This window comes from Ctenocephalides felis, unplaced genomic scaffold, assembly GCF_003426905.1.
Source record: "Ctenocephalides felis isolate EL2017-DRISC unplaced genomic scaffold, ASM342690v1 CF-g0.4_SCAFFOLD_03571, whole genome shotgun sequence".
NCBI classification, from domain to species: domain Eukaryota; kingdom Metazoa; phylum Arthropoda; class Insecta; order Siphonaptera; family Pulicidae; genus Ctenocephalides; species Ctenocephalides felis.
The window spans coordinates 25652022-25677196 of record NW_020539725.1 but is presented as its reverse complement, the minus strand read 5'-3'; the positions used below and the strand labels follow the sequence as shown (position 1 = coordinate 25677196).

The 25175-nt window shown below is 27.1% G+C and overlaps 1 protein-coding gene and 1 pseudogene across 1 annotated transcript; one reads left to right on the top strand and one right to left on the bottom strand.

Annotated features, from left to right (window-relative positions):
* LOC113385845 overlaps positions 1 to 25175 on the bottom strand; it is a 52429-nt pseudogene that overhangs the window by 16225 nt on the left and 11029 nt on the right.
* On the top strand, positions 14039 to 23695 carry LOC113385844 (putative sugar lactone lactonase YvrE). The gene is made up of 7 exons (XM_026623674.1): positions 14039 to 14090; positions 16828 to 16951; positions 17749 to 17925; positions 19967 to 20067; positions 21714 to 21878; positions 22413 to 22510; positions 23513 to 23695. Exons 1-7 carry the CDS (start codon positions 14039 to 14041, stop codon positions 23693 to 23695), a joined length of 900 nt encoding a protein of 299 aa, XP_026479459.1.

Sequence of the window (25175 nt, the reverse complement as noted above, 5' to 3'; positions counted from 1 at the left end):
TATACTTTTAATAATATTAACATTGATTTAAAATAAATATTGTTCAAACATGATAAAAAAACAACTTGTATGTAATTGTAAGAGTTGAAAGAAATGATTAAAATATGTATGAAGATGATAAAATTCTATTTATGAAGCGAATTATTAGTAACATCTCATAATATAAAAAATAAAAATAAATTTAATACATTGATATTTGAAAATATTAATCATTAGAAATTTGGATTAAAAAGAGTAAGAGTAAACGAAAAGCCCGTTATAAATAATTGCATGAAATTTAAGATATTTATGAATGAAGGTCAACAATTTGCATTTGCAGGTATTGTTTCTAATAGAGTCAGTATAAAATAAAACAATTCAATAAATGAAATAAAAAAATTCAAATATTATAGTAAGCATATAGTATATAGTATAGTATATAGTAGTTATTCCACTAATTATTCAAACCTTCGAATTAAACGCGCATTATTTTCATAAAAAGATAATTTTCTTCATTAAACGATTTTTATTTTCACGTAATAGTCAGTCAAATGATAAATTAAATTATATATGATATAAGTATTTGGAACATTATCACCTAAAACATTAAGTATCAAATTTAACAAATTAAATTTTTCATTGAACTGTTTTGCATTCAGTTTAGTATTATCAGAATCAAAGTAAAATCTCGTTTTAATGTAAAATACCTACTGGAAGTTATTTTACACCAGTAAAAGTTTAAAATATTATAAACAACATGAAAAATGAGGAAATGTTTTGTTTTACTGAAAAATCACAATTTAAATGTCTAATAGTCACTAATTTGTACGTATGGCAAGATTAGGCCAATAGGCGCTAATTTATACGATTGGCAAGGTTCACAAGTATACTCGTCAGTACACAAAATTCTACCACTTCTCCATAACGAGAATATTCGACAATCGTAGTTAACTTTAATACCAAAATATCACACTGAACACAACAGAAAATATAAATTGAGAGGAAATTCCATGTAGAGCGCGAAAATGAGCGAATCGGATTTTTTTTATGAAAATATAAACTTCTTCGGGAAGTTAATAATGAACTTCCGATCGATATCAAGATCACCAATGAAGACAATAACTTGAAAAAAAGGAATATTATAAAGAAATTGAAGAGACGAATAACACAGGCCTTTTAATGCTATTTTAAGTATATTTTGGGCGGTGATTTCAAAAATGACATTGTTTTTTTTCTATAAGCTTTAGTTTTCAAGGTATGATATATATGATATATAAGGAAAAATAGTAATACAATTCAGAATGTTATTTTAATGAGATATGCCTACTCGTACATACAAACTTGCAAGACCCATTCGGCCTTAGTTGGAACATTGGTTGACACTGTGAAAAGTTCTTTTCCGTGACGACCTACAATGGACCTGATTTCGGCAACTTCTTTCCGTGTTCAAAACTAGAGCTGATACAAAAAATGGTTTGCAGATTTGAAATCAACGCAAAAAATACTACAGGAATCAGCTCTAACATTTGATGCACTAAATAAAAAAGTTTTTTGTATAACTGTGTAATACCTGACTATATAAGGCTTATAAGGCTTATAAATGTAAGATGAAAAAGATATATATGTATTTGTATATATAAAAATTGTTTCATAAGTTCTTATACCAGGCACCCTAACTGAGATTTGAGAATATTATGTCAATAAAGAACAAAAAACAGATAGTGATTTCACGCAGCTGAATCTATTACTAATATACAATAAATCATATTCATCTATTAAATCATATATTAAAAATACTATCTTCCAAATACTTACGGCTATCATGTACAGTTGAGCAATTCTGTATTCCTCCACCGTAAGCGGCAGAGGAATTCTGTATTCTTTTATTAACATGTTGACATAAATGGTTCTGCCAGGAGTAAGTTGTTACTTGCACTCAGTTCCTGAGTGGTTTCAACAACCACTATCGCAGTCTGCCACCAGCACTAGAAGTCATCTGAAAACAAATTTAGAAATTGATTTATAGTTGCTGACATTGAAGTAACTCGGAATTTATTGTTTGAATGGGAAGAAAACAAGAAATATTTACAATGATTCTAAAAATATTTATTGTAGGCACAATAAAAAAAATTACAATAATTAATAAAATAGGTAAAATTAATAAAAATAGGAAATAGTTAGTTAGGTAATAATGTGCATCTACAATATTTTAAATCATCTTATAAACTAGTGGGGCGCATGGCATTGTGCCTTAAGACAAATTGCTGGAACTTCCCGTACCAAAAATTATTTTTTTTTAAAAATATCAAAATTTTTGAAAAAAATTTACTTTAAGAAAGATAGATTTTTGAGAAACTAACTTTTTAAAATATAGACTTTTAGAAAAAAAAATGTTTTCTCAATTTTGAAATATTTTGGAAATTCTGAACTTTTTTTCAAAGCAATTAACGGCACGGAACGCATAGGAATGGGAACAAAATGTATACTTATTGTTTAAATATCTGATAATTTGATGTGCATATGTCTAATGATCATTTTTGACCGCCAAATGGCAATTCTTTCAACTTTTTTCACTAGATCTCCGAAACCACTAGACCTGCCTTGAAAATTTGATCAATTATTGATCTTGTCAATACAAGTAAAATGCTTTTTGAATTATTAAAATAAGGCGCCTCGCTCTCTTAAAAACTAAGTTACCCTTTTTGGCACTTTTCGCCCCGTATCTTCGTAACGGGTAGACCTGCTTATGCCAAAAACTAATCAGCACGTCTCCTTATCAACAGACGCACCCACACACACACATACATCCATTTTTTTCTAAGGTATGCCAAAATGTTCAGAAACCTCTAAAACGTGAAGATATAGAAATATTTTCATTTCCGATATTTTTACGTTTTCTATAACTAACCTTTCGGGAAGTTAATTATGTTGTAGGTACATTGAATGTTTTGTGTAAATTTTAGTTTGATGATGACATATCTAGTTCAGAAACGTATAAAGAAATTATTGTTAATATTCATTATTAAAAATATGTTTCAATTTCACAAAAACATTCAAAATATCAAATTTGTGGGAAAAAAAGCAACCATAATTTTATTTGTTTCTTCCTTATTAATTTACTAACATATTTCTGTAGAGATTACACTAGTGTATTTTGTCTAGTGAATTTGAGATTGCGTACCAATAAATGAGAATTTTTAGAATTTTTATAAGTTCAAATAAACCTTCTATGATTTACAGCATTTCAACAAACTACAAAAAGTTTTAACAAAATTTTTACAACCAAATTTTATTTGTGTCGTCCTTATCAAGTTATGCATTATCATTTCTGTAGAGATTTCACCACTGTACATATTTTATTTAGTAAATTTTAGATTGCGTACCAATAAATAAGAATTTTTATATTTTTCATAATATTCATATAGATCTTCAAATATTCCTCCATACAAAACTTTACAGTTTTCAATTTAGTTTTGGAATTTTATAAGAAGAAAGAAAAAAATAATTCCATATTTGACGTTTGATTTTGTTTACGCTTATTAAAATTTAAAATTTAATTGCGTGTTGATTTTTGTCAATTTTCATACTGAATCTGGTTTGATAAATAAATAGAATGATCATCTGATGATCATCAGAGTATTTTACGAAATTATAATGACAAATGCTATAATATGAAGTATATTATATGATTATTCTTAATATATTCATGAATGTGAATGGTTTTTGATCAAACAAAATCAATACATCAACATATTATTAATGCCAATGATTCAATACAAATTGTCTGTATATACATAGAAAAATATTATTTAAAAAAAATACTTTAAATAGCCTAACATAGTACAATTAAAAACAAGTAAATTTTATTCTAAAACTCGTAAAAGAAAACTTGAAGAATATAATTTTCTCTAGGTAACATAAATGCTTCTGGAAAATATCACATGATATGCAATATATATTCTAAAACTGAATATAAATATATTCAGTTTTCAGAGCTAACGAGTAGAAATAATATTTGCTGAGAGATGATTTATAGAGAACAAGCATTTCTAGGAAATTTTATATTGGAATTATTAAGAATTTCCGTTCGTATAGATTGAGGGTATTTATTAAAAATACAGAAAGAATGAATAGATATATAAGAAAAAGTAATGTAATGCGCATTACGAATATCAATTCTCAAACCATATTTGCCTTTTAACATAAATAACAACACTAGGTTATACAGTTTAAGAAGATTTTTAATTGCCCTAAATAAGAGATGAATATTTTTTTTTTCAGATACGTAACTCTACACCTAATAGTTATTTCACACATTAGTTGCTAATTCAATGGAAGAGAAACAGGTAGGTGTAGTTTTTTTATTTCAAATTTTATATTGCCAATTTATGAAAAGAGAGATAATTTTCTCTTAAATATTTTCTATTCAATGATTCAATGCCAAAAGATTTATAAATACTTCTCAAAATCAACAAGCGCTGCAAAACTTTGTTGACAATGGATGGATTATCGCAAACGATCATTGTCTATTTCAGTTCTATAAATAAATACGAGGAAAACCAACTTTTATGAAAAGTATTTTCTGTTTTCTGATATTTTATGTTTTGAGAAATGATATAACACGGTTCGTGATTGAAAAAATGTTAAAAAATTAATACTATACAAATTATACTATACTAGGATTTTTTAAATCCTACTTAAATAGTTATATTCAGTGATTACCTAAATAGTATTCGAACCAAGCTTAAAGAAATATTGTTAACATCTAAGGTTGAACCCTAGTCTAATGAAATTATATAGATAGTACAAGATAGCAATCATAAATTTATTACACTTTATTCTTTAAAATATAAAATAATCATTCATATTGTCATAAATCTTATCCATAAATAGTGCATCATCAATCTCCGCCTTTCTAAGAAATTCAGATTCCTTGAACTCGACCCAACTAAATAAAAGGTCGATACCTGATTGGATATGGATGTAAATGAACAAATCAGAAAAAAATAGTTTATATTGGTATTTAGCCTTGAGGCAAGTTACATGAACTTCCCGATATGTGTAAATAATCGATTTAATCAACAATAAACAAATTAATTTTTGAGTGATTAAAAGTATTTCGAGTGGATTTATTACACATCATTGAAAACTAACGAACACTCTATACCAAGTAATACATCTTTTCATTTTAACAAACGTCAAAAAAACTACTCATTTTCTCAAACTTTGATGAATTTTTAAAATTAAACTACTTGTCGTAAGGCCGTAATATTACAGTAAGTTCGATAAGACCATGATATATATCGCTAAAAAAAAATCCATAAAAATCGGCCTAAATTTTTTTTCAAGAGTTAATTACAAAAAAACGGCTCGGTAGGTAGATTTACACCTAAAACTAATCAGCATCAATCCCAACCAATATCTTTCGAACAGTTTTTGATTTTTTAAAATCGGTTCGGTAGGATGAGTTTAAATGTGGACGAAAAGTTTAACACTTTTTTTCAAATTACAAAGAAACGGCTTGGCAGATCGTCGCACAAAACTGGCAGACAATAGTCCTCATCAAAATACATCAAATGGCTTTTAAATTTCTGAAATCGGTTCAGGCGTTTTTGTGAAAACGTCCATGAAAGGTCTAATTTTGACAAATGCCAAAAAAACGATACCAATTTTTGCAAACTTTGACGAATTTTTAAAGCCAAACGAGTTGTCGTAGGGCGGTAATATTTTAGTATGATCTAGAAGACTATGATATCTACCGTCAAAAAAATTCAGTACCATTCCCAACCAATATCTTTCGAACGGTTTTTGAATTTTCAGAATCGATTCAGAATTGCGGGCTAAAATGTGGACGAAAATTTTTCACTTTTCTGCTATTTATTAAAAAACGGCTCGGCCGATCGGCGCACAAAACTCAGAAACGCTAGTCCTGATCGAGATACATTGAATGGCTTTTAAATTTTTGAAATCGGTCCAGCTGTTTTTGAGAAAACATCGATTTACGGCAAAAAATCTGTTCACATACACGCACACACACACATTCACACACATCACATACTTTTTCCAATTTAGGTCTCATTCGATTCAGAATGGCTTGAAACGTCGAGAAAACATAAAATTAGCGAATCGGATTTTTTGATAAAAACATAAAATTCTCCTTCGGGAAGTTAATAAAATGATTAAAAATTTGTGAATTTCTAATATCTCTACACTCATCTGAGTAACATCAAGTAATGTTTCAGCATGCGTATAATAAGTTATATCAGTATTAACATTCAGAATCATTATAACAACTAAAATATCAATAATATATCATTTTTTAATATCGTATCATTTTATTCTAATAAATAACATTTAAACTATTTATCATCGTTCAATCCAATATAGCCAATATATATATCTGATCCTTCGGCGCATTATCCGCAAAAATTGTACTATTTTAACAGAGTTCGGCAGCATCTCGGTGGATCATGAGCTTTTCATAAAGTTCATATTAATAACTAATCGGTTTAAAATAAATATTATAACAAAAATATTAAGAAATGTTTTTGAAGTTTCTGTTAGAAATAGATTTTTTTTTCAAATAAATACATTCAGTTGTATCAGTATTAATACAAATTGCATGGTATATTATATTGTGACCACAGAATAAAAGAAATAAATAAAACTCATAACTTCTAATTAAGTCGCAATAGGCAATATAAGAATCTCGATTGCACGTACAGCGATAATTGCAAGTGGATAAATCTATCCAAGGATGTGACCAGTGAGTTTATACGCAACGTTGGTTTCTTATTATTGTATATATATATAGAAACATGTTATATATGTATATAAATATATACAGGATTGTATTAAGAAAATAGGTAATGCGTGAAGTCAATAGAAATCTATTACAGCAAAAACACAGAAATAACAACTGTGCAAGATGTAATATTGATATTACGTAACGCTTATCATTTGTTTCATAAGAAGCTAATTCATTTACCATAATTATAAATTAAGAGTAAACGAATGCATCTGGCATCAATATATACGGTTAGCTTTATTATGTTGATAATTTATTATTCGTTTCGGCTTGCCCGTAAATAAGCGGTTAAGAGCGACGGGACATGATTCAGAGGTCCCGGATTCGATACCCACTTTGAGCAGCTTGTTGTCAGGCAGCAGTGCCCAACGGTTTTCACTTGGAAATATAGATAGCAGTATGTTCCCAAGTTAAAATAGTCCACATCCGACTCGCCCTATTACAGAAATTGTCATACCCAATAAAAATACTCGCCCTATTACAGAAATTGTAATAATAATATATCATACAAAGATGTACCAACTGATTGGGTTGCCATCTGTCAATCAGACTAATATTAAGTCAAAATTAGCTCAACAGCTTTTAGAACTATTGAGTTCTGATTGCTGTTCAAAAAATAACAAAACAAATTTTAAGCATGATCTTTTGTTTTAACATGATCTCTTTATTTTGCTAGAAACATCACAATTAACATACAATTGATAATGTATAATGTTGTGCCTTCAGACAAATTGTTAGACCATCCAGTTTTATAAACAAACATTATATCAATATATTAGATGAACTAATATACTGATTAAATTTTTTTTCAACATATTTATTTTCTGCAATTGAAGATGACAAGAAATATTCTGAAAATGGTTGAATTCAAATAAATCAATAAATTGGAGCATCCATGCATCTCTGCATGGATGCTCCTTCTATTCAGATAGTTTTTTAATTCGACAATTCGAAGTAGTTTATTAGTATACCAATACAAGAAACTGTACTCTAATTCTTAATATAATTTAACATAGATGGGATCAATATTTCTTAAAGCGTGTTATCAGGTAAGAAAAAAATCAATTTTACTCGCTTCAAAAAAATTGAATGTTTGGCAGTTTAAAATGTGAGTGTTTCCCTGAAGTGAATATGATTTGTGTATTTTTTGAAATTTTTAATATTTACCAAAACATAATTTTTTTTTATCAAAATATTTAACATGGTCAGAAAGTCCTAAATGTTATCATATTTCAATTTTTTCAAAATGATTACCAATTTATACGCACATTAATTAAAAAAGCAGATATAATGCGGGTTTTATCAGAGACAATTAAGTCTAAAGCCAAGTAAACTTCAATGTCCAACAGCTTAAATTAACGAGCATTTTGTGTTTTGTCCGCTTAGTAAAACTATGTTTCGCTAGTCCCTTTAAAATTGTTCTGTGCAGAATCTACTATAATTTGGAACCTCGACTATATGAAGTGCATATTTTCCAATTAAATTTGCGCAACCAAACCTAATTAATGCATGTTCAGCATTATTCAACTTAAAGTCAACATATTTGTTTTCTTTGCCATAGTCTTGTTAAACGTACCCTAATTATGTGATGTAAATTCACTTTTAGTAAAATACACTGTACAAAATTAAAACGATTAACAAGGACTATGTTTCAAAAAAGGATACGTTAAATGTGATATTATATATTTACGCATGTCCATCATGCATTATTATATACAGTTGAAAATTGAACAATGTTGCAATGCATGAAAAAAACAAACTAAAGCCCGGTACACACGACGCCAGTTTTCATGCTGGACAGTTTTTGTTTGTTTGTTACTCTAGCAACGACGTGATAAGTCATAATTTACGATCTTTCGCGACATAATTTGCGATCTGGCCTGCTAGATTTCATGCATTCACAACGGCGGTATACTCATCATAATTTCTATGTAAAAACGTTGCCTTAGCAACGTCGGAATTTGATTTCATAACAACTTATGTCCTCGCAAATTCCTGCCGTATTTTAGGAATAGAGCATGTCCTATTCGGCGAGAGATGAACGATCTCGTGGCCGATACCTTCAGTGTCCAATAGGAAAGCTGTATTTTGTCACGTAAATATCAATGCGTACTTGATTCATGTACTTCGATTTTGGAAGCGTTTAGTTTTTATTTTGTAAATAGCTATTCTGTATATATAGCGACGTGAATAAATGATTAGTTTAGGAAACGCAGTTCAGTAATTTTAAAATATTCAAATTTCCGAAAAAATTTAAATATGCATTTTTTTCAAATTTTCGTAATTTTATCTGAAATATCAAAAAATTTCAAAATTTCCAAAAAATTTAAAAAAAATTCAAATCGTTTTATTTCAAAAATTTCGAAATTTGCAAAAATACTCAAAATTGAAAAAAAAATTAGTGGCAAATTGCTGGAACTTCCCGTACCGTAACAAAATGATCGAGGAATATTAAATGTTTTAAAATAGATTATTATAAACATTGTCTAATATTTATAAGAATTATATAAATTGAATTGGAAAGTTGAAATTATTTGTTTAAAGTATATTAGAACAGAATTAAAATAAAAAGCTAAATTATTTTCGATATACAAAAAAAAATTTTTTTCGAAAAATTTGAAACAAGAAATTTTTTCTCCAAAATCAATTATTTCGTTAAAACAAGTTGAAAGTTCTTTGAATCATTTAAATCGGATGCTTAGTTCTCTCAAAAACTGCCATTTTTTGCACATTTAGCTCTGTATCTTCGAAATGCCTGGGCCTGCCTTTGCCAAAAACTAATTACCACTTCTCCCAATCATTACTAGTTGTTGTAGAATGTTTTTAGATCATTCAAATCGGATGCTACGTTCTCTCAAATACTTGATTTATATTTTCTGCACTCATTGCCCTTTATCTCCGTAATTGCTGGACCTGCCTTTTCCAAAAACTAATCAGCACATCTCAAAGTTTTTGAAGAAAAAAAAAAATTATTTTTTTAATTATCGTCGATCTCCAACGGCACAAAAAAGGCCCTACACTGCTGCAGTGATTCCGGCCTTCTACGTGGATCAAATAAAAAAAAAATTCGTTAAACTAGATAATATTGTCTGTAAAATGAACTACGATAAAACAAAAATCAAAAATTGATTAAATGGCGGCGTTTTTTAACAAAAAGTTTTTGGACTGCCAAAATTCGATTTTTGATCCTATCAAAAAATCGATAGTTTATTTTACGGAGAACTATATATAGAACATGTACAAAAAAATTGATAGTGATCGGATCATTTGTTTTTGAGTAATCGCTGCAGCAAATTCGAAAAATGCTGTTTCGAGAAAAACGCGATTAAAGATAAAATGATCGTTATACTATATACTATATACATACTCTTTAAATGGCTGTGACTCAAAAACTTTTTAAGATATCGATTTAAAATTTAGGTACGTTATTATAACCTATCGAAATATGAACAAATTGAAAATTCGACTTTTTGAAAATTTCACACTAGTTATGCCCCTTTTTTATCTTTATTATCTTTTAATTATTATTATTTCACTTAATTCCAATCAGATGTGATACATACATGTTTTTGTTTACAATTTATACAATTCCCTGTTTGTACACTTATAAGCATTAGTGTAATTTAGACCTATAAAATATAAATTGTGAAATTCACAGTATATATTTATAATAATCTATTTGAAAATGCGCGAAATTAATATTAATCATAAAATAAGTGAAAATCTGGCGCAAAATTCTTGCTCGCCAGAAATCCTGTTACGATAGAAATCATGTTACGAGGAATACTGGCGTCGTGTGCACCGGGCTTAATACTGCCTACTAAAAACGTGGAAATATCTAAAGGCTTAATATGCATATATAAGCTCTAATTATCAAATGCATATGCACCATCTAAATTCTCTATTAATCAATTATGATCTCTTCAATATCCTTCTACATCAAATTATGTATGTGTAAAAGTTCAATTTCTGAAAAAAATATAATCATGGCCTTGTTGTTGCATGGTCAGGAAATCATAATTTTCAGTTTTCCAGATCATAGACGCGTTTCTCTTAATGTAAAAAAATATGTTTTTGGGGAAAATCCTGTTATAAGAATTTATTATTGACTATACAAATAAGTAACAGACATTTTCACAGACTGATAAAATTAAACGCTTACATTGAACAAAATCTTAGATTTGCTTAATTTGCATGCTTATTATTTTTCATAGCAAATGTCTTATTTGGATTGTAAGACATCAATTATTTCAAAATAAGGTAAATATCACATACGTAGTTAAAAGTTTCAAAGAAAAGGTCATGCTCGCGGGCATTATTATAATATTATAGAGAGCACAGCGCTCTGCTTAAACATGCCACATAAAAAGTTTTGAAGGACAAATTCTCATTATCTCAATTAAATTTTCTCAGAAGCAAAAATCCTATATCAAATACTTGCGAGCTTTGTACAAAGTAAGGTAACTTTCATTAATCGTAAGAACAACAATGTCAATAACAACCATGGCAATTTATTGAAAGATTAATAATTTAAGCAATTTGTCACATTAAGTAGCAAATGAAATTTGTGTCAATATTAATTAATAGTGAAATTCTCAGGAAAAATAGGAAAAGAGCAGAGTGAATTTGTGGAATGAAATAATGATGATAAAGAAATAATTTCCAACTAATCTGAATTTATTATTTATGGAGAGCAGAATATATAATGCTCTGTATACATTTATAATATTAAACAACATAGATGTGTACAATGTATTGGTTTATATATCAAAATTTTATTTAATTTAAGTCTAAATACAGGAATATGGCTATCTATACACTAGTGTATGGTAAAAAGTCTCGGCAGTTCTAAAATTATTGACATATATTTATTAAGTTAATTTTTTTTAATACATGTGTGCTACATGAAGAATTAATAGTAAATTCATATTTAGTTGAAAATAATTTCGACTGGCTGGAGGTTGTGTTTTCGCCAGAAAATTCGATTACACATTCGAATTGAAGGCGAAAATAATTTTTATAATTCAAGATTAATCCAATTGAAAGACTTATCAAAGTCTTTGTCTTTGTGTATTATAACTAATCTAATTATATTCTAAATCAGCTGGATAATTATCAATGTGTATAAAATATCAGGAACAAAAGTTGCGCAGGCATTGAGAGCAATTGTGAAAAAATTCGAATTATTCATAACTGTGAACTTTCATTTACAAGTTTACAATCCGTGACTTCAAATTTTGGAAAAAACAAAGTTGCATTCAAAATACTTATTTCAATTTTAAACTTAATTTATATATATATATATATATATATATATATATATATATATATATATATATATATAGAGCATTTTCATATAACGCTTACTGTTCTATTTATAATATAGCGAGTTTTATCACAAATCATAATTAATGATTTTATTTATAATAAACTTTTAAATTTAGTGATAATATTATGCTCATATTTGAACAACTTTAATTCTATAGTTTTTTCTTATATATCGAAATATATAATATAAAAGCTATGTTTCAATTGTACATAATATTTTAAAAATTCATCGACTCACTAATTAAACAAAACTAACAATAAGAGGTGTATGACATCGTGTCTTAAGGCAAATTGCTGAAACTTCCCATACGGTAATAAAATACTCGAAGTATATGGAATGTTTTCAAATATATTATTATAAATACTGTAACTTTCATATGTACGAATACTCTATAGACAAAATATAAGAGCTTAAAAATTGGATGATGTATGTATACACGAAAAAAATAAATATAATACCTATACATCTGATTGTTGCGTTATGAAAGTTAAAAAAAAATCATAATTATAATTCTTATTGATGTGTACTTACATTCATATAAATATGTATAAGCCAAATTACAGATAATACTACTTTTTTGCATGTATTTAAATAACGTGAATTCAATTCCTTTAATTTAATTTACTTTTTGGTATTCTGTGATTTTATAAGTAGTTTTAGACTTTGTACAACATAAAGAAATTTAAATATTTCGTGAAGAAAGTGTGAAAAATAAAATCCAAGGTGATATCGATATTGTATTTATACATATATAACAGTACCTATGTATACCCAAACCCATCTTCTATTTAATAGCTTCCGTCATCTACCGTCAGTTCCTAAGCTTCCTTCCGATGAGAAAGGATAGCGGAAGTAAAGTACCTATATAACTGATGAGAATGCGGAATAAGATGTTACAAAACCTTAATAGTTGGATATTTACTATGAGTTTCATATTATTCTTAGCGATCAAAATTGAAATAAATAAAATACGCCGTCATAAATTATTTTAGTAATTAGTTCTGTAGTTTCCAAACTATGGAGCGCGATCTCTCAGTGGGATTGATATCTATGATAATACTTCAAATGTGCCCTTAATAAGGTGTTACTCATGTTTTAAGATCTTTGCTGCTATAATTTGCAATTTTTAATTAGATTTTTTTTAATTTTTTATAATTATTTTCTATTACAATCTGTTCAAATTACATGTTGACATGTAGTATACGACTTGTTATTGGTAGACAACCTAGTAATGGTCCTACCTAGTTGTGACTAATAACTTACTCTTAATAAATTAAATAGTATTTTTGACTTTTTATGATTTTATATACCTGCTAAAAGTAAATTTTTACTTGTGGCTATATTTGAGACTTATAACGTCAAATGGAAATTTGAAATCATGCTGCCTAATGTAGAGCCCGGCCGAGTTTGGGATAAAAAAAAGAGAAATGAGCTGATTTCTCAGCAATTATTCTATTGATGTGATTTTTATCTATATCATATCTATATTTCAGCTATCTAAAGACGCAATATTATTTGATCAGCTGCCATGGGTACCAAGTTTGGTAATAAATATTTGCGAATTATTTATTTACTTTTGTCCAACAAATCAATATAAACGGATAAAAAATTGCCAATATTTTAAAATAAATGTCAAGTCAGCCCCTTAGCTTTTCATTTTTTTTTAAATATTGATGAAATCTAAACTAAAAAATAATAACATTCACGGAAGATATTTACTACGACTGCGCGATGTTCAGGGCCAATTGAGGATTTGCGTTCTTAAGATTTACAAAAATTTCGCTTATTAGTAGAAGCATAAAATTCTATGGGATTTGATTGTATAGGAAAGTTTTATCTTTATATACTGCCTTTTAGAAGTATCTCATGCATTCCTATTTCAAATTTCAAAAAAGGCTATGCCAATCTAGAAAATGATCATAATGATCAGACGTACAATTTTAAAAGAATCAACTGTACTGATATCTTTATTAGGTAACAGAAAATTGGACAGCAAAATGGAGAAAATCTACCAATTGATTCCACGTATCAACCTGAATTCGAAATAAATATTTATTACATATATTGATGCGTAATAATAAAACTTAAAAACGCAAGGGTTAGACAATATTTTTCTATAAATTAGTAATAATCTATAGAGATATACAACTAAATAATTTATGCTAATAGATATCTAAAAAAATACCTGAATATAGAATAGAACCTTTATCTCAAACATCTGCTTATGTGACAAAACTCGTTGATGCAAAAAACACGAAGATATGTACGAACATTCATAAAACATTCATATCGGATTTTTGCTTCTACTGCTGCACGTATTGGAAAATCACTGAACCAAATATTCGGTCAAGATAAAAAATCAGTTAATGTTTCATTTGCAAATAACAGTTCATTTACCGATTGTTTGAATATTATCATTATTAAAAATTTGCATATTCATATGACAGAAGATAGAAATCTATGAAACGTGCCTGAACAAACATATTTTATAAATATTTTTCACGTTTTGCATATTTGAATATTTCATTATTGGACATAAAATTGAAACTTCTGTTGAGAATACTTTTTAAGAATAATTATCATTACAAAAACAGATTTAAATTGAACACAAAAAATACCAGCAAAGTACCAGCTTAATGTTAAGAATATTTTAACATTTATAAGAAAAGTATTTTCTTTCGTTGTTAGTTTTTTGGTTGTGAGCCCTGTTGTTTAGTTTACGAGACTTTAATATAATTTTAAGTATAAGTTATTTTATTGTTTTATATAAGGTATTGTATAACCTTATATAAAGTATAAAGAGTGTAACATCTACATGTGTAATGGGTAAAAAGGACTAACTGAACCTTTACCCTGGCAAAGGCGTATACAATAAGAAAACATTAAATTAAAAAATAAATTTAGTTAAACAAAGCATTTTATAAGAGATGAGTTAAATTAATAGTTTTTCCTACTGTTCTGATAAATAATTCTAACGAACTACCAGATCAATTATATTATATATGATTCATTTTTGTAAAAATGTGCCCAAGAAAATTTATTTCGCATTGGTTAAAAAATTTAGCTATTATTTTATTAATTTCCTCTAAAGTCATTGTATCTGTTTGCCCGATGGCTGTTCATTTTTATCCAGTCTATGGGGTAAATAGGAACAAATGACAAATTTTAGAAAAATACCTAAAGAACATGTTTCTATAATTAGGAATTATGAACTGACAGTTTTACTGAACATAAATCGATAGTTCTTTTTGATACATGTTATGTTTGTGATGTAGTTTATTTTAAAGACAGTATAATTACTGAAATTACCTTAATTACTATTACTAATTTATTTACCTTTGCGCCCTATCATAAATAAATATTTTTGTTTTAAGAGTCAAATTTTACAAATAAAAGTATTACAAAGTTTAATTATTTTTAATTATATTAAATGAAATAAGAAAATATACAGCTCAAACTAAGCCATTTTCTAAATAATTTTATAAATGATTTTATCTTATTATATTATTAATAATTATATAAATAATTATACATTTAAATATGAGCTTAATAGAAATATTATAAAGATGTAAATTGTTTTTATTCTTCGTACTTTTTCTAGTTATGTACTCATTTTTATTTATAAATTATTTTTATAGCAAAAACTAAATTAGTTGAGACCCTGTGCAATATAACTGTCCGCTTGTATCGGTAATTTTATAGTAAAAAGTAATCAAGGCTAATTATGCATAAAGCTTGAAGTGAAATTAAGTAATGTTTGATAGATAGATATATAGATATATACATACATATATACGGCTCTATGTATACACATATACTTGTATTAGATTGTAGTAAATATTAATACGTCTATATAAGTCTTTCCCAAGTCAAGTGCACTACAGTATGCTACTTGCACGCTCTAATCATACTAGTAGATAGTAATACAGCAATAAATTATTTTATTATTTATTATTGTTTAATAATCTAGTGTTTACATTATAATAAAAATAAAAAATGAAACTAATTTTTGTGCAATTAATATTTCTCTTCGGAGTTGTTTTGTCGGCTTGTGATAAATATCAGGTGGAATTGCTAGGTAAACTCAATTGAGGAACTTTTACATTAATAAACAAATATGATCTAAATCAAGTTATACTGAATTCTGTAAACTAAATTTTGATAAACAAATTTTGATAAACCCTGAGACAAATTACTAATAAATATTTCTTAAATTTTTAACTGTAGTTTAATAGTTCGAGTTTAGTTACTCAATTGATATCAAATTGTTTGTCTAATGTTTAATATATTTGTTTGGAGATCAAAAGTGTGTATAATCTAAATCGAAACATCATATGTGCTAACTTAGTTTCATAACATAATTATTAATAAAATTGTGTGCGAGAGAAAAAAAAATCTATGTATTGTAGGTTTAAATTCGAATTATATTGCAAATCGTTTGTTGTACAACCCATATTTATCCTGAACAAATAAACATCTTAATATGTTCTATACCGGAATAATGAATATATGATTCTGAATCCAAAAATAACGTGTAACACTTTGCGACGGAAGCCAGAATAGTAAAAATCATCTGTGAATTTTATGTTTATTAATTATTACTTAAAATCGGGTTCCTTTAAATATTTTGTTATTAATTATTTTAATAAATTATAGATAACAACTTTATTCTTAAATCATATTCCTATTTAACAAATTATTCATTTATTAGGCGAAGAACGAAATGAGTTGAACGAGGGGCCACATTGGGATGAAAAAAACAGAATGCTGTATTTTGTTGATATACATTCTAGTAGTTTGTTGCGATATAATCCAGAGAATAAAAAGTTCTACAGGTAATCAAACAGATATATATATATATATATATATATATATATATATGTATATTTATATATCATAATTTAGTTTTTTAACTAAACCTGTGTTTATGCGTTACATAGTTATGAAATTTATTAAAGCTCTCTTTCGATAATTCAGGTTGTTGGGTTATAATTTATTTATTTATAATATTTATAATTTAGTTGGATTATAATTTATTCTTAAAAAAATATTTATATAATTTTTCCTTTATTTTATTTTACGTTTCTGGAATTTGTAGCTATCATCAGATACTATGAAACTAAAAATTTGTTCGAATTAGACAGTAAATAAAAATCAAATTGTACCTTTACTAGAAACTATATTTTAAAATACGTTGAGCTGTAGACATTAATATTTGGAAGGATTTGTGTAAATTTATACAAAATAGTAAAATAGTCAATGCTAATGCTTTTGACCGTATATGCTTATTATTCGCAAGAATTAACAAAAATTATTATAGTAAATTATATCTTATTATTTAAAAAGCATTTTAGTAATTTATATCATATTCGATAAAATCATGTAATGAAACTATTTTCAGTCACTTGAAGACAAAACTGTATTACCTAAATTAAATACTTAAATAAGATTGATAAACGTTTTCCTAAAGTAAAATAAAAAATATCAGGTTTTTATTTTATTTACAATATAAATAATTTACTTGAAAAATGAATTATAAATAGTTTGAATAAAACGGCAAATCCAATAAAGCAATAAAATGTGTGTGATACTGTTAATCAATGTTTAAACCCCTTCTTTCGAATCGATACAGAGGAAAATTGAATGGAACCAAAAGTGTGGGTTTCGCAATACCCGTGAATGGTACAAATAACCAGTTCGTTGTGGGCGCAGATCTGGATTTATTGCTTGTGCAGTGGGATGGATCTTCCCCGGACATTAAGACCGTCCGAACACTCGTCAAGATTGACGACAGAAAAGCTGGGACAAGGTTCAACGACGCCAAAGTCGATTTTATGGGAAGACTCGTGGCAGGTGAGCAACTTGAAATGCTTTCGACAGTTTATTTGCTTTATATTTCCGCAACGTTCAGAAAGTTTAAAATTGTCTGAATGAAGGTTGAAGATCAATTGAAGGAGTGGAGAGAACGACGCATACTATAGGTACCTACTAATATGAGCCACATTATATACCACAATCTATAAGCTAAGACTTTATAGAACAATATACTGTCGTCAAATTTCTAATTCATTCATTGCTAAAATAATTAAAAATGCATATATTAGGTTGTCAAATATCTCCCTTCCGCTTTTTTGCCTTGGTTTATAATACAAAAAGGCAACCAATATTTGACAACCTTATACCATACATACTCATCTAATGTAACATGAATTAACAAGTTCATGTTGACTGACTAAAATACTAGTCATGAAAGTGTATTAACGACTATATTCGTCACGAAGAAATGGCATAATTTTGTGTATTGACGACTATATTCGCCATGCGTATAAATCTTTGACCATTGGCTAGTTAGATTGCAATTTTTAAAATAAAACCAAAACATATTCTCGAATTTTAAGATGTTTCGAATAGTTTAATACTATATCAATATAAAATAAATAGTTGTGGCATTTTTCTTCAAACAAATTTTACTTCGATTCTGATGACATAAGACTGGACTCACTGTTTAATGGGGTTGACGCTGTTAACTTAAAGTTATAATTACTAAAAATCTAATCATTTAAAATTATTATCCTGAAGTTCTATAATTGAAATATGCGCCATTTTATTGATTTATTTTGAATTTATCATAACAATTATTGAAATACTATCAGTACAACCATGTCTCAATGACTGTGTTGTAGAACAACAACACACGCACACATACATTTTTTCTGAGGTATGACAAGATGTTCAGAAACCTGTGAAACGTAAAGATTTGCAAAAATTTTCATTCTCGATTTTCGGCTCATTACTATAACTTTTCACTACGGGAAGTGAAAAACACATATTTAAATCATGTTAAAAATTAACTTTCTGTAAGTGGCGATGTGGTTTGAGACAAGTTGCATTAACTTTCCCGATATCTGTAAATAGACTTCATCAATATTAAATCAATTGAGATTAGAAATTTTAATATTCTTATCGCCGCATTTTAGGTATTTTTCAACTGTTCATTTTAAAAATAAAAATTTCGTTTATTATTGTATAGTAATCAATGCAATTTCCAATAAAAATTACATAAATTAGTTTATCTAAATGCATGACCCAACCCCATTATTCTAATATGTAAGGAAATTGAACCACCTTTTGTAGGTCTATAACATATTAGAATGTTCGATTAAAGTATGAACCATATCATTGAGCAAAAATTAGTTTATTTACAACGACAAATCAGCACGATTGCAAAATGATATATTTCAAGCAGTGAAATGCGAACTTTCCACGAATTCATGTTCTTTCAATTTGTTAGCAAACGATGCTAAATGACTTGAAACGTCTAGAAAACAAAAACTTAGCAAATCAGATTATTTGGCAAAAACATATATATTTAATCCATCTTATTAATAATGGGTAGTACTGCCCTTATGCAGGTCTGTGAGCTGAGCTAAACTCGAACACAATTAAGGAAAGAATTAGTGTGAGGGTATTTCCCACTTCCATTTCGCGCTGCCCGAGGTCAGATTGCCAGAGCGGTGATTCGAACGCAAGACCCTATCCATACAAAGTCAACGCGTTAACGATCTTTGCCACGACAAATCCATTTTACTATTGAAAAAAGAGCGCCAATATTGATATTTAGGAGCAGACTAAACACGCTTTCAAATCGACAAAAAGTTTGTGTATGAGAAAATAAGCCATTTAAGAATAACGTTTTTCAACAAAATCTACTTTCAACAAATGAAGTATTTAATATTTAATATCTCTCATAATCATGGAATTGTTTGTTTCAAAGTTTCATTTAACGAAAACAAATATAAAAAGATTAAACTAAGTGTTTGCAATAAAATCCTACTTAATTTTCTCTATAGGTACGATGAGATATTGTTGTCTCTAGGATCGGATTTAACGAAGCAGATATTGCTCGAACACGTCGGATTATCCAACGGAATTGCTTGGAACAGGGAATTGGGTAAGAATAAAAATAAATAGCTCTTGAAACGTAAAACGTAAAACGTGACGCTACATAAAACTCAACACTTTCAAATATAATATGTTTCTCTAAGATATAAAAGTGTACAATAGCTAAAAATATTTCGAAAATCCACATATAAAAATATCCACCCGCCTACATCGTAAAAGAATTTTTGCAGTATTGCCGAGATAAAGTATGACATTATTGTAAAATAAGCATAGCTTGAATAAAATATTTCATTGTCCCTAAAATATTTATAAAGTGAGAAATTAACACGTTCGTGGACAGTAAAAGATTTAGCAAGGTACAAAAATTGACAGCCATTTTAGTTTTAAATTATAAAAGGGTAGTAAGAATATCAGATTATCATTGTTATATACAATGAATGCTATAGCATCCACGTCAATTATTAAGCGATATGCTTCTATTTTATGCAATATGCCATAAAATTGCAATAAAGCTAATTTTAAATTAATTAGTGACTTTTTGTATTTGTTGGAGGCAAAAATAAAATAGGGTTTTTCCAGAAAAATTGTATGAATCTATTTCACCAAATACCTATTTGAAGTGGCCAAACTTTGGCTTTTATGACAGAATGTCAGCACGTGTAAAGACCATAATGCGAAAAGTATCAACACGTTTGGTACTTATGATGAAACTTTCATAATTAAACTTATAATTGGTGAACTACTTTTAAATGACTGAAAATAATAAAGCCTTTCAAAGGTGGAAATAATGGTTTTTAGTGCTATAATAATACTTAAATAAATCATTTAATTTATTATATGTAAGGTTAAAAGCAACAGTCTTCAAAGCAAAAATCAAATTAAGTCATTAATATTACACATTATATATGCGCAGCAATATTTTCGGCTTATTTCTTGCCAAGTTATTATGAAAGTTTTGAAGATATTATTATTATTTTTGTAACATCATTAAAAATAGTTTTTTCTACTGATTTAAGAAAATACAATTATTTTGCCTTGTGTTGTTGAAGGATATAAAAGATAAACTAATTTAAATCATAAAGGATGTCCATAAAATACTAATTATTTTAAAATGCCGAAATTCATTTTTTTACAAACATTTGTCATGAAGAGGCTTCCTTCAATCACGTGGCTTAAAAAGGGAGGGGGCTTGAAATCACGAAATATAATATGAGGAAAGTCGGGGCCTAGTAAGATTTCATGTGTTTTTATTTGAATTTTAAACGAAATCAACATTTTTCAAAAAAGTTCCAAAAATTTAACATTTTTTCTAGGAATTAAAAATACACGTGTTGTTGAGTGAATGGGGAGGGGTTAATTTTAAATATCATAAAGCATCACCAAGAAGCCAAATAATCCTTAAAAATAATCGCCTTCTAAGATACAAGAATAGCCAAAACAACCATGTAAGAAACAAAGTTCAAATTACTAACAAAAATATTAAGATCCAGATCAGAATATAGATATAGAAAGCAAGTTGAAAGCAAGTTTCTATAGCAAGTTGATATAAAAATTTAAAAGTTTCAAAATTCGAAAGCTCTTTTGTAGATTCATGATAATGTAAAGATCTATATATGTATATGTCATACGTGTTCTTAGATTTCAAGAGCCAAAACTTATAGTATACCTACTATAAATTATTCTGTTTGTTTTTAGGGAAAATGTATCACTGCGATTCTACTAAACACACAGTAACTCAATACGACTATGATGAAAAGACTGGAATGATAAGAAACCCAGTTGTATTAATAAATATTTCTGATGAAAAATATAAACTTCCAGAAAGTGCAGTGCCTGATGGAATGACAATAGACACTGAGGGTAAATATAAACTTTATATAGTGATTCTAAGTTTATAAAAACTTTTCTGATTATTATTTAAATATTGTTTAACCAAAAATCAATTTATGATACAGTTGTAATCAGTATTTGATCATAATATGTGGCAGAATGGTCCATTTTCATATTAGTTTGGATGCAAAAATGTTTATTCGATCTACATTAAAATTTGCAATGGGGCTGTTGTTATTGCACACTCACGTATATAACCAGCAAATAATTAATTAAAAAATATCTTGCAAAAACATTGCAATATATTTTGCAAAACATTTTAAACATTGATTAACGTTCCTGTAAATTAATGACTTTAAAGATGTATAAACGTAAAAAGTGAAATTTGAATTAAACTTGCCTGTTAATGTCTGTTTATTATTATAAATACATTATTATTATTATTATATATATACATATAAATACACAAGCACACAATAAAAATACACGTGCAATCAAAATTCAATAAATGCTAATAAAATAAAAATATGAAACAACTATTTATAATACTGATGTTTATATCAGGTATTTTATATATTGCTGTGCACGGTGGAGGAAGAGTTTTACAATTTGATCCAATCAAGAAGGAAATTATACACGAGATTATGATACCCGCACCTCAAGTAAGTCTTTAATTATTGAAATCAATTTCAACTTGAATCTTCATTCAATTGAAAATCAAGAAATAAGAAATTCAGATAGATGAATAATTGAAAACGCACATCGAATAAATTGGAAATATAGTTCCACTAAAGCATTGTTTCTGATAAACTAATTTTAAACTGAAATTTCGATGGAGTTCTAGTTATTCACTGGCTATAGAAAATGTAATAATTTTAATAATAATGATAACGAGTGTAATTAATATTTCATTTATACTTCAGTTAATAACATCGTCATTAGTTAACAGCAATAAATGTAACTGCATTTTACTAACATTTACAGTTACATTTTTTTCGTTTTAGCTCTAACAATAATTTTTTAAATGATAAAAAATCTTAAATTTATAAAAAAACAGTTATAAAAATACATGATTACACGAATATATATTGCAGTAACTTCCTGTAGAAAGATTGATTTGTAATATGCCCTACAAATATTTCATTTACACATGTGTAAGGCAAGAAGTCAGGTAACTGAGCTTAAAATTAGACTTATTTGGATTTCGGTTTTTATTAAATCGAATATATGTATATAAAAAATGATGAATCTGTTTAATGTACTGCCCTTTCAAGAACTCTTGGTGTAAAACAGAAGCAACAATTCAGAGCAATTAGCTAAAATTGAATTTCTCTTTGTAATTTGTAAAGGTAGTTGCAAATACGTTTTCAACTACGCTCTATTTTCTAGAGACTTCTATAAAAGTTTAATTGCTTGTTTGAATCAACCTGTAGTAAATGAATACAACTCTCTAAGTTTATTAATAAAAAAAAACTCAAAAATAAAATGTTTTGCAGAAAATAATGAACATAGTTGGAATAAAACTCTAAAAATAGTGTTTCTGTAATTTAATTGAAATTAAAAAATAAAGGTAAAAAAATTTGCTAATTGCTTTATATCAAGAGTATAATAAAAATTAAAAGTAAAAATAGAAATTATTAAAAGATATCTTTCTTTTAATTTAGGTGACTTCAGTGGCATTTGGTGGCAAAGACATGAACATTCTATTTGTAACAACGGCTGCTGAAGCAACCAATGGTAAACCAGTTAAAGACAAAAATGCTGGCAGATTATACACAGTTAAAGGTTTAAAAGCAAAAGGCCACAAGGCAAACATGTTTGTTTTAGACCAAAAATACTTAAATTAACAGAACAATCAATTTATTTGTTAATTGAAGTTAGTTAAAATTGATATTGTTAGTTAAAATTAATTTATTTACTTATTAAAGATGTTATATATGAATTAACACGTTAATCGTCATATCAGTCATATGCGTCTGACGCTAAGAAATTCTACATGAGCCATGTCAACCCTAAATAACAAATTGAACTGAAAATTTCTTGGCTTTTCGGAACAAAAAGTTCTAATATAGGCAATATCTGTCATATGGGGCATAAATAAATAGTGTTTCTCCAGGAATTTGTCAAAAAAAAAAACATTTTCATTGAAACATTAAGTTTTTTTGATACATTTTAAACCAAATTATATTATAAAGTTACTATGGCCCATGTGATTTTTTTCTGATATTATCGTGGCGATTAACGTGTTGAAAAAAATGCGTTTTCTAAAATGTTGTTAAATTTTTAAAATGGGGTTAGTAGTAAATTTACAAAATTCAATAATTAGCAATAAATTAAATACTGCAACAAATTGAATTAAATTATTAATATTAAACAAAAAATCATTATAATTGCAACGCAATCTGTTTGTAATTAAATGATAAATATATTTATAGCTTTTAATAATTTGTGATTTAATGATAAATATATTTGCTTATTTTAATCTACAAAATTAATATGATTATCTATTAGATGTAAATGATAGCTAAATATCATCAAATATAACTTAATTATTAAGTGCATAAAAACAATTATTTACTCAATAATTAAAAATTCTTTGCAACAAAATTAGTATGATCTAAATAATATACAAATATCATAATAAAGTTCTTAATTGAATGTATATTAAGATTTAATGCCCAATCAATTTAATTTAACTTCAACTGTATAAAAGCAATTATTAATTCAATAATTATATATTAATTACAACATAACAAATATGATCCAAATAATATACAAGTATCATATTAAAGTTAATAATTGAATGTATATTAAGGTATAATGTCTAATTAAATTGATTTAATTTTAACTGTATTATAGCGATTACTAATTTATAAATTAAAAATTCCTTGTAAGTATGACATCAATTTGTACACAAAATTGAAAATATATGTGTATATATTGTAAAATATATTTGTATGCGAAATATGTGAATATATGATTATTATGAATGAGACAAAGTTAGAGATGTACACATTTATTAATTTATAATAAATATCTATAGAATAAAGAAATAACTTGCGTATTAACTAATGATTTATTATAATTATATTTATCTGAAATGGCATATGCAAATATATAGGAATAACTTTATACTATATGAAAAGCTCGCTTATCTTGCATATTAAACCTTTGCTCATCTTTGCATATTTGAATTTATTTCTAGATATAAGTAAGTAAATTTATTATAATGGTAATAAGTGTAATAAGCCTTGATTTCAAAATATATACATTAGAACTAATAAACAGATAAAATTTATTAACGCAATCAATAATTGAAAATAGCTC

Bases quoted from the DNA above. Each gene is read 5' to 3' on its own strand.
- LOC113385844 (XM_026623674.1), top strand. From the start codon at position 14,039: ATGATCAGACGTACAATTTTAAAAGAATCAACTGTACTGATATCTTTA. The intron at 21,879-22,412 runs GTAAATATAAAC...TGTTTATATCAG, and splicing joins AATGACAATAGACACTGAGG to GTATTTTATATATTGCTGTG. The intron at 22,511-23,512 runs GTAAGTCTTTAA...CTTTTAATTTAG, and splicing joins TTATGATACCCGCACCTCAA to GTGACTTCAGTGGCATTTGG.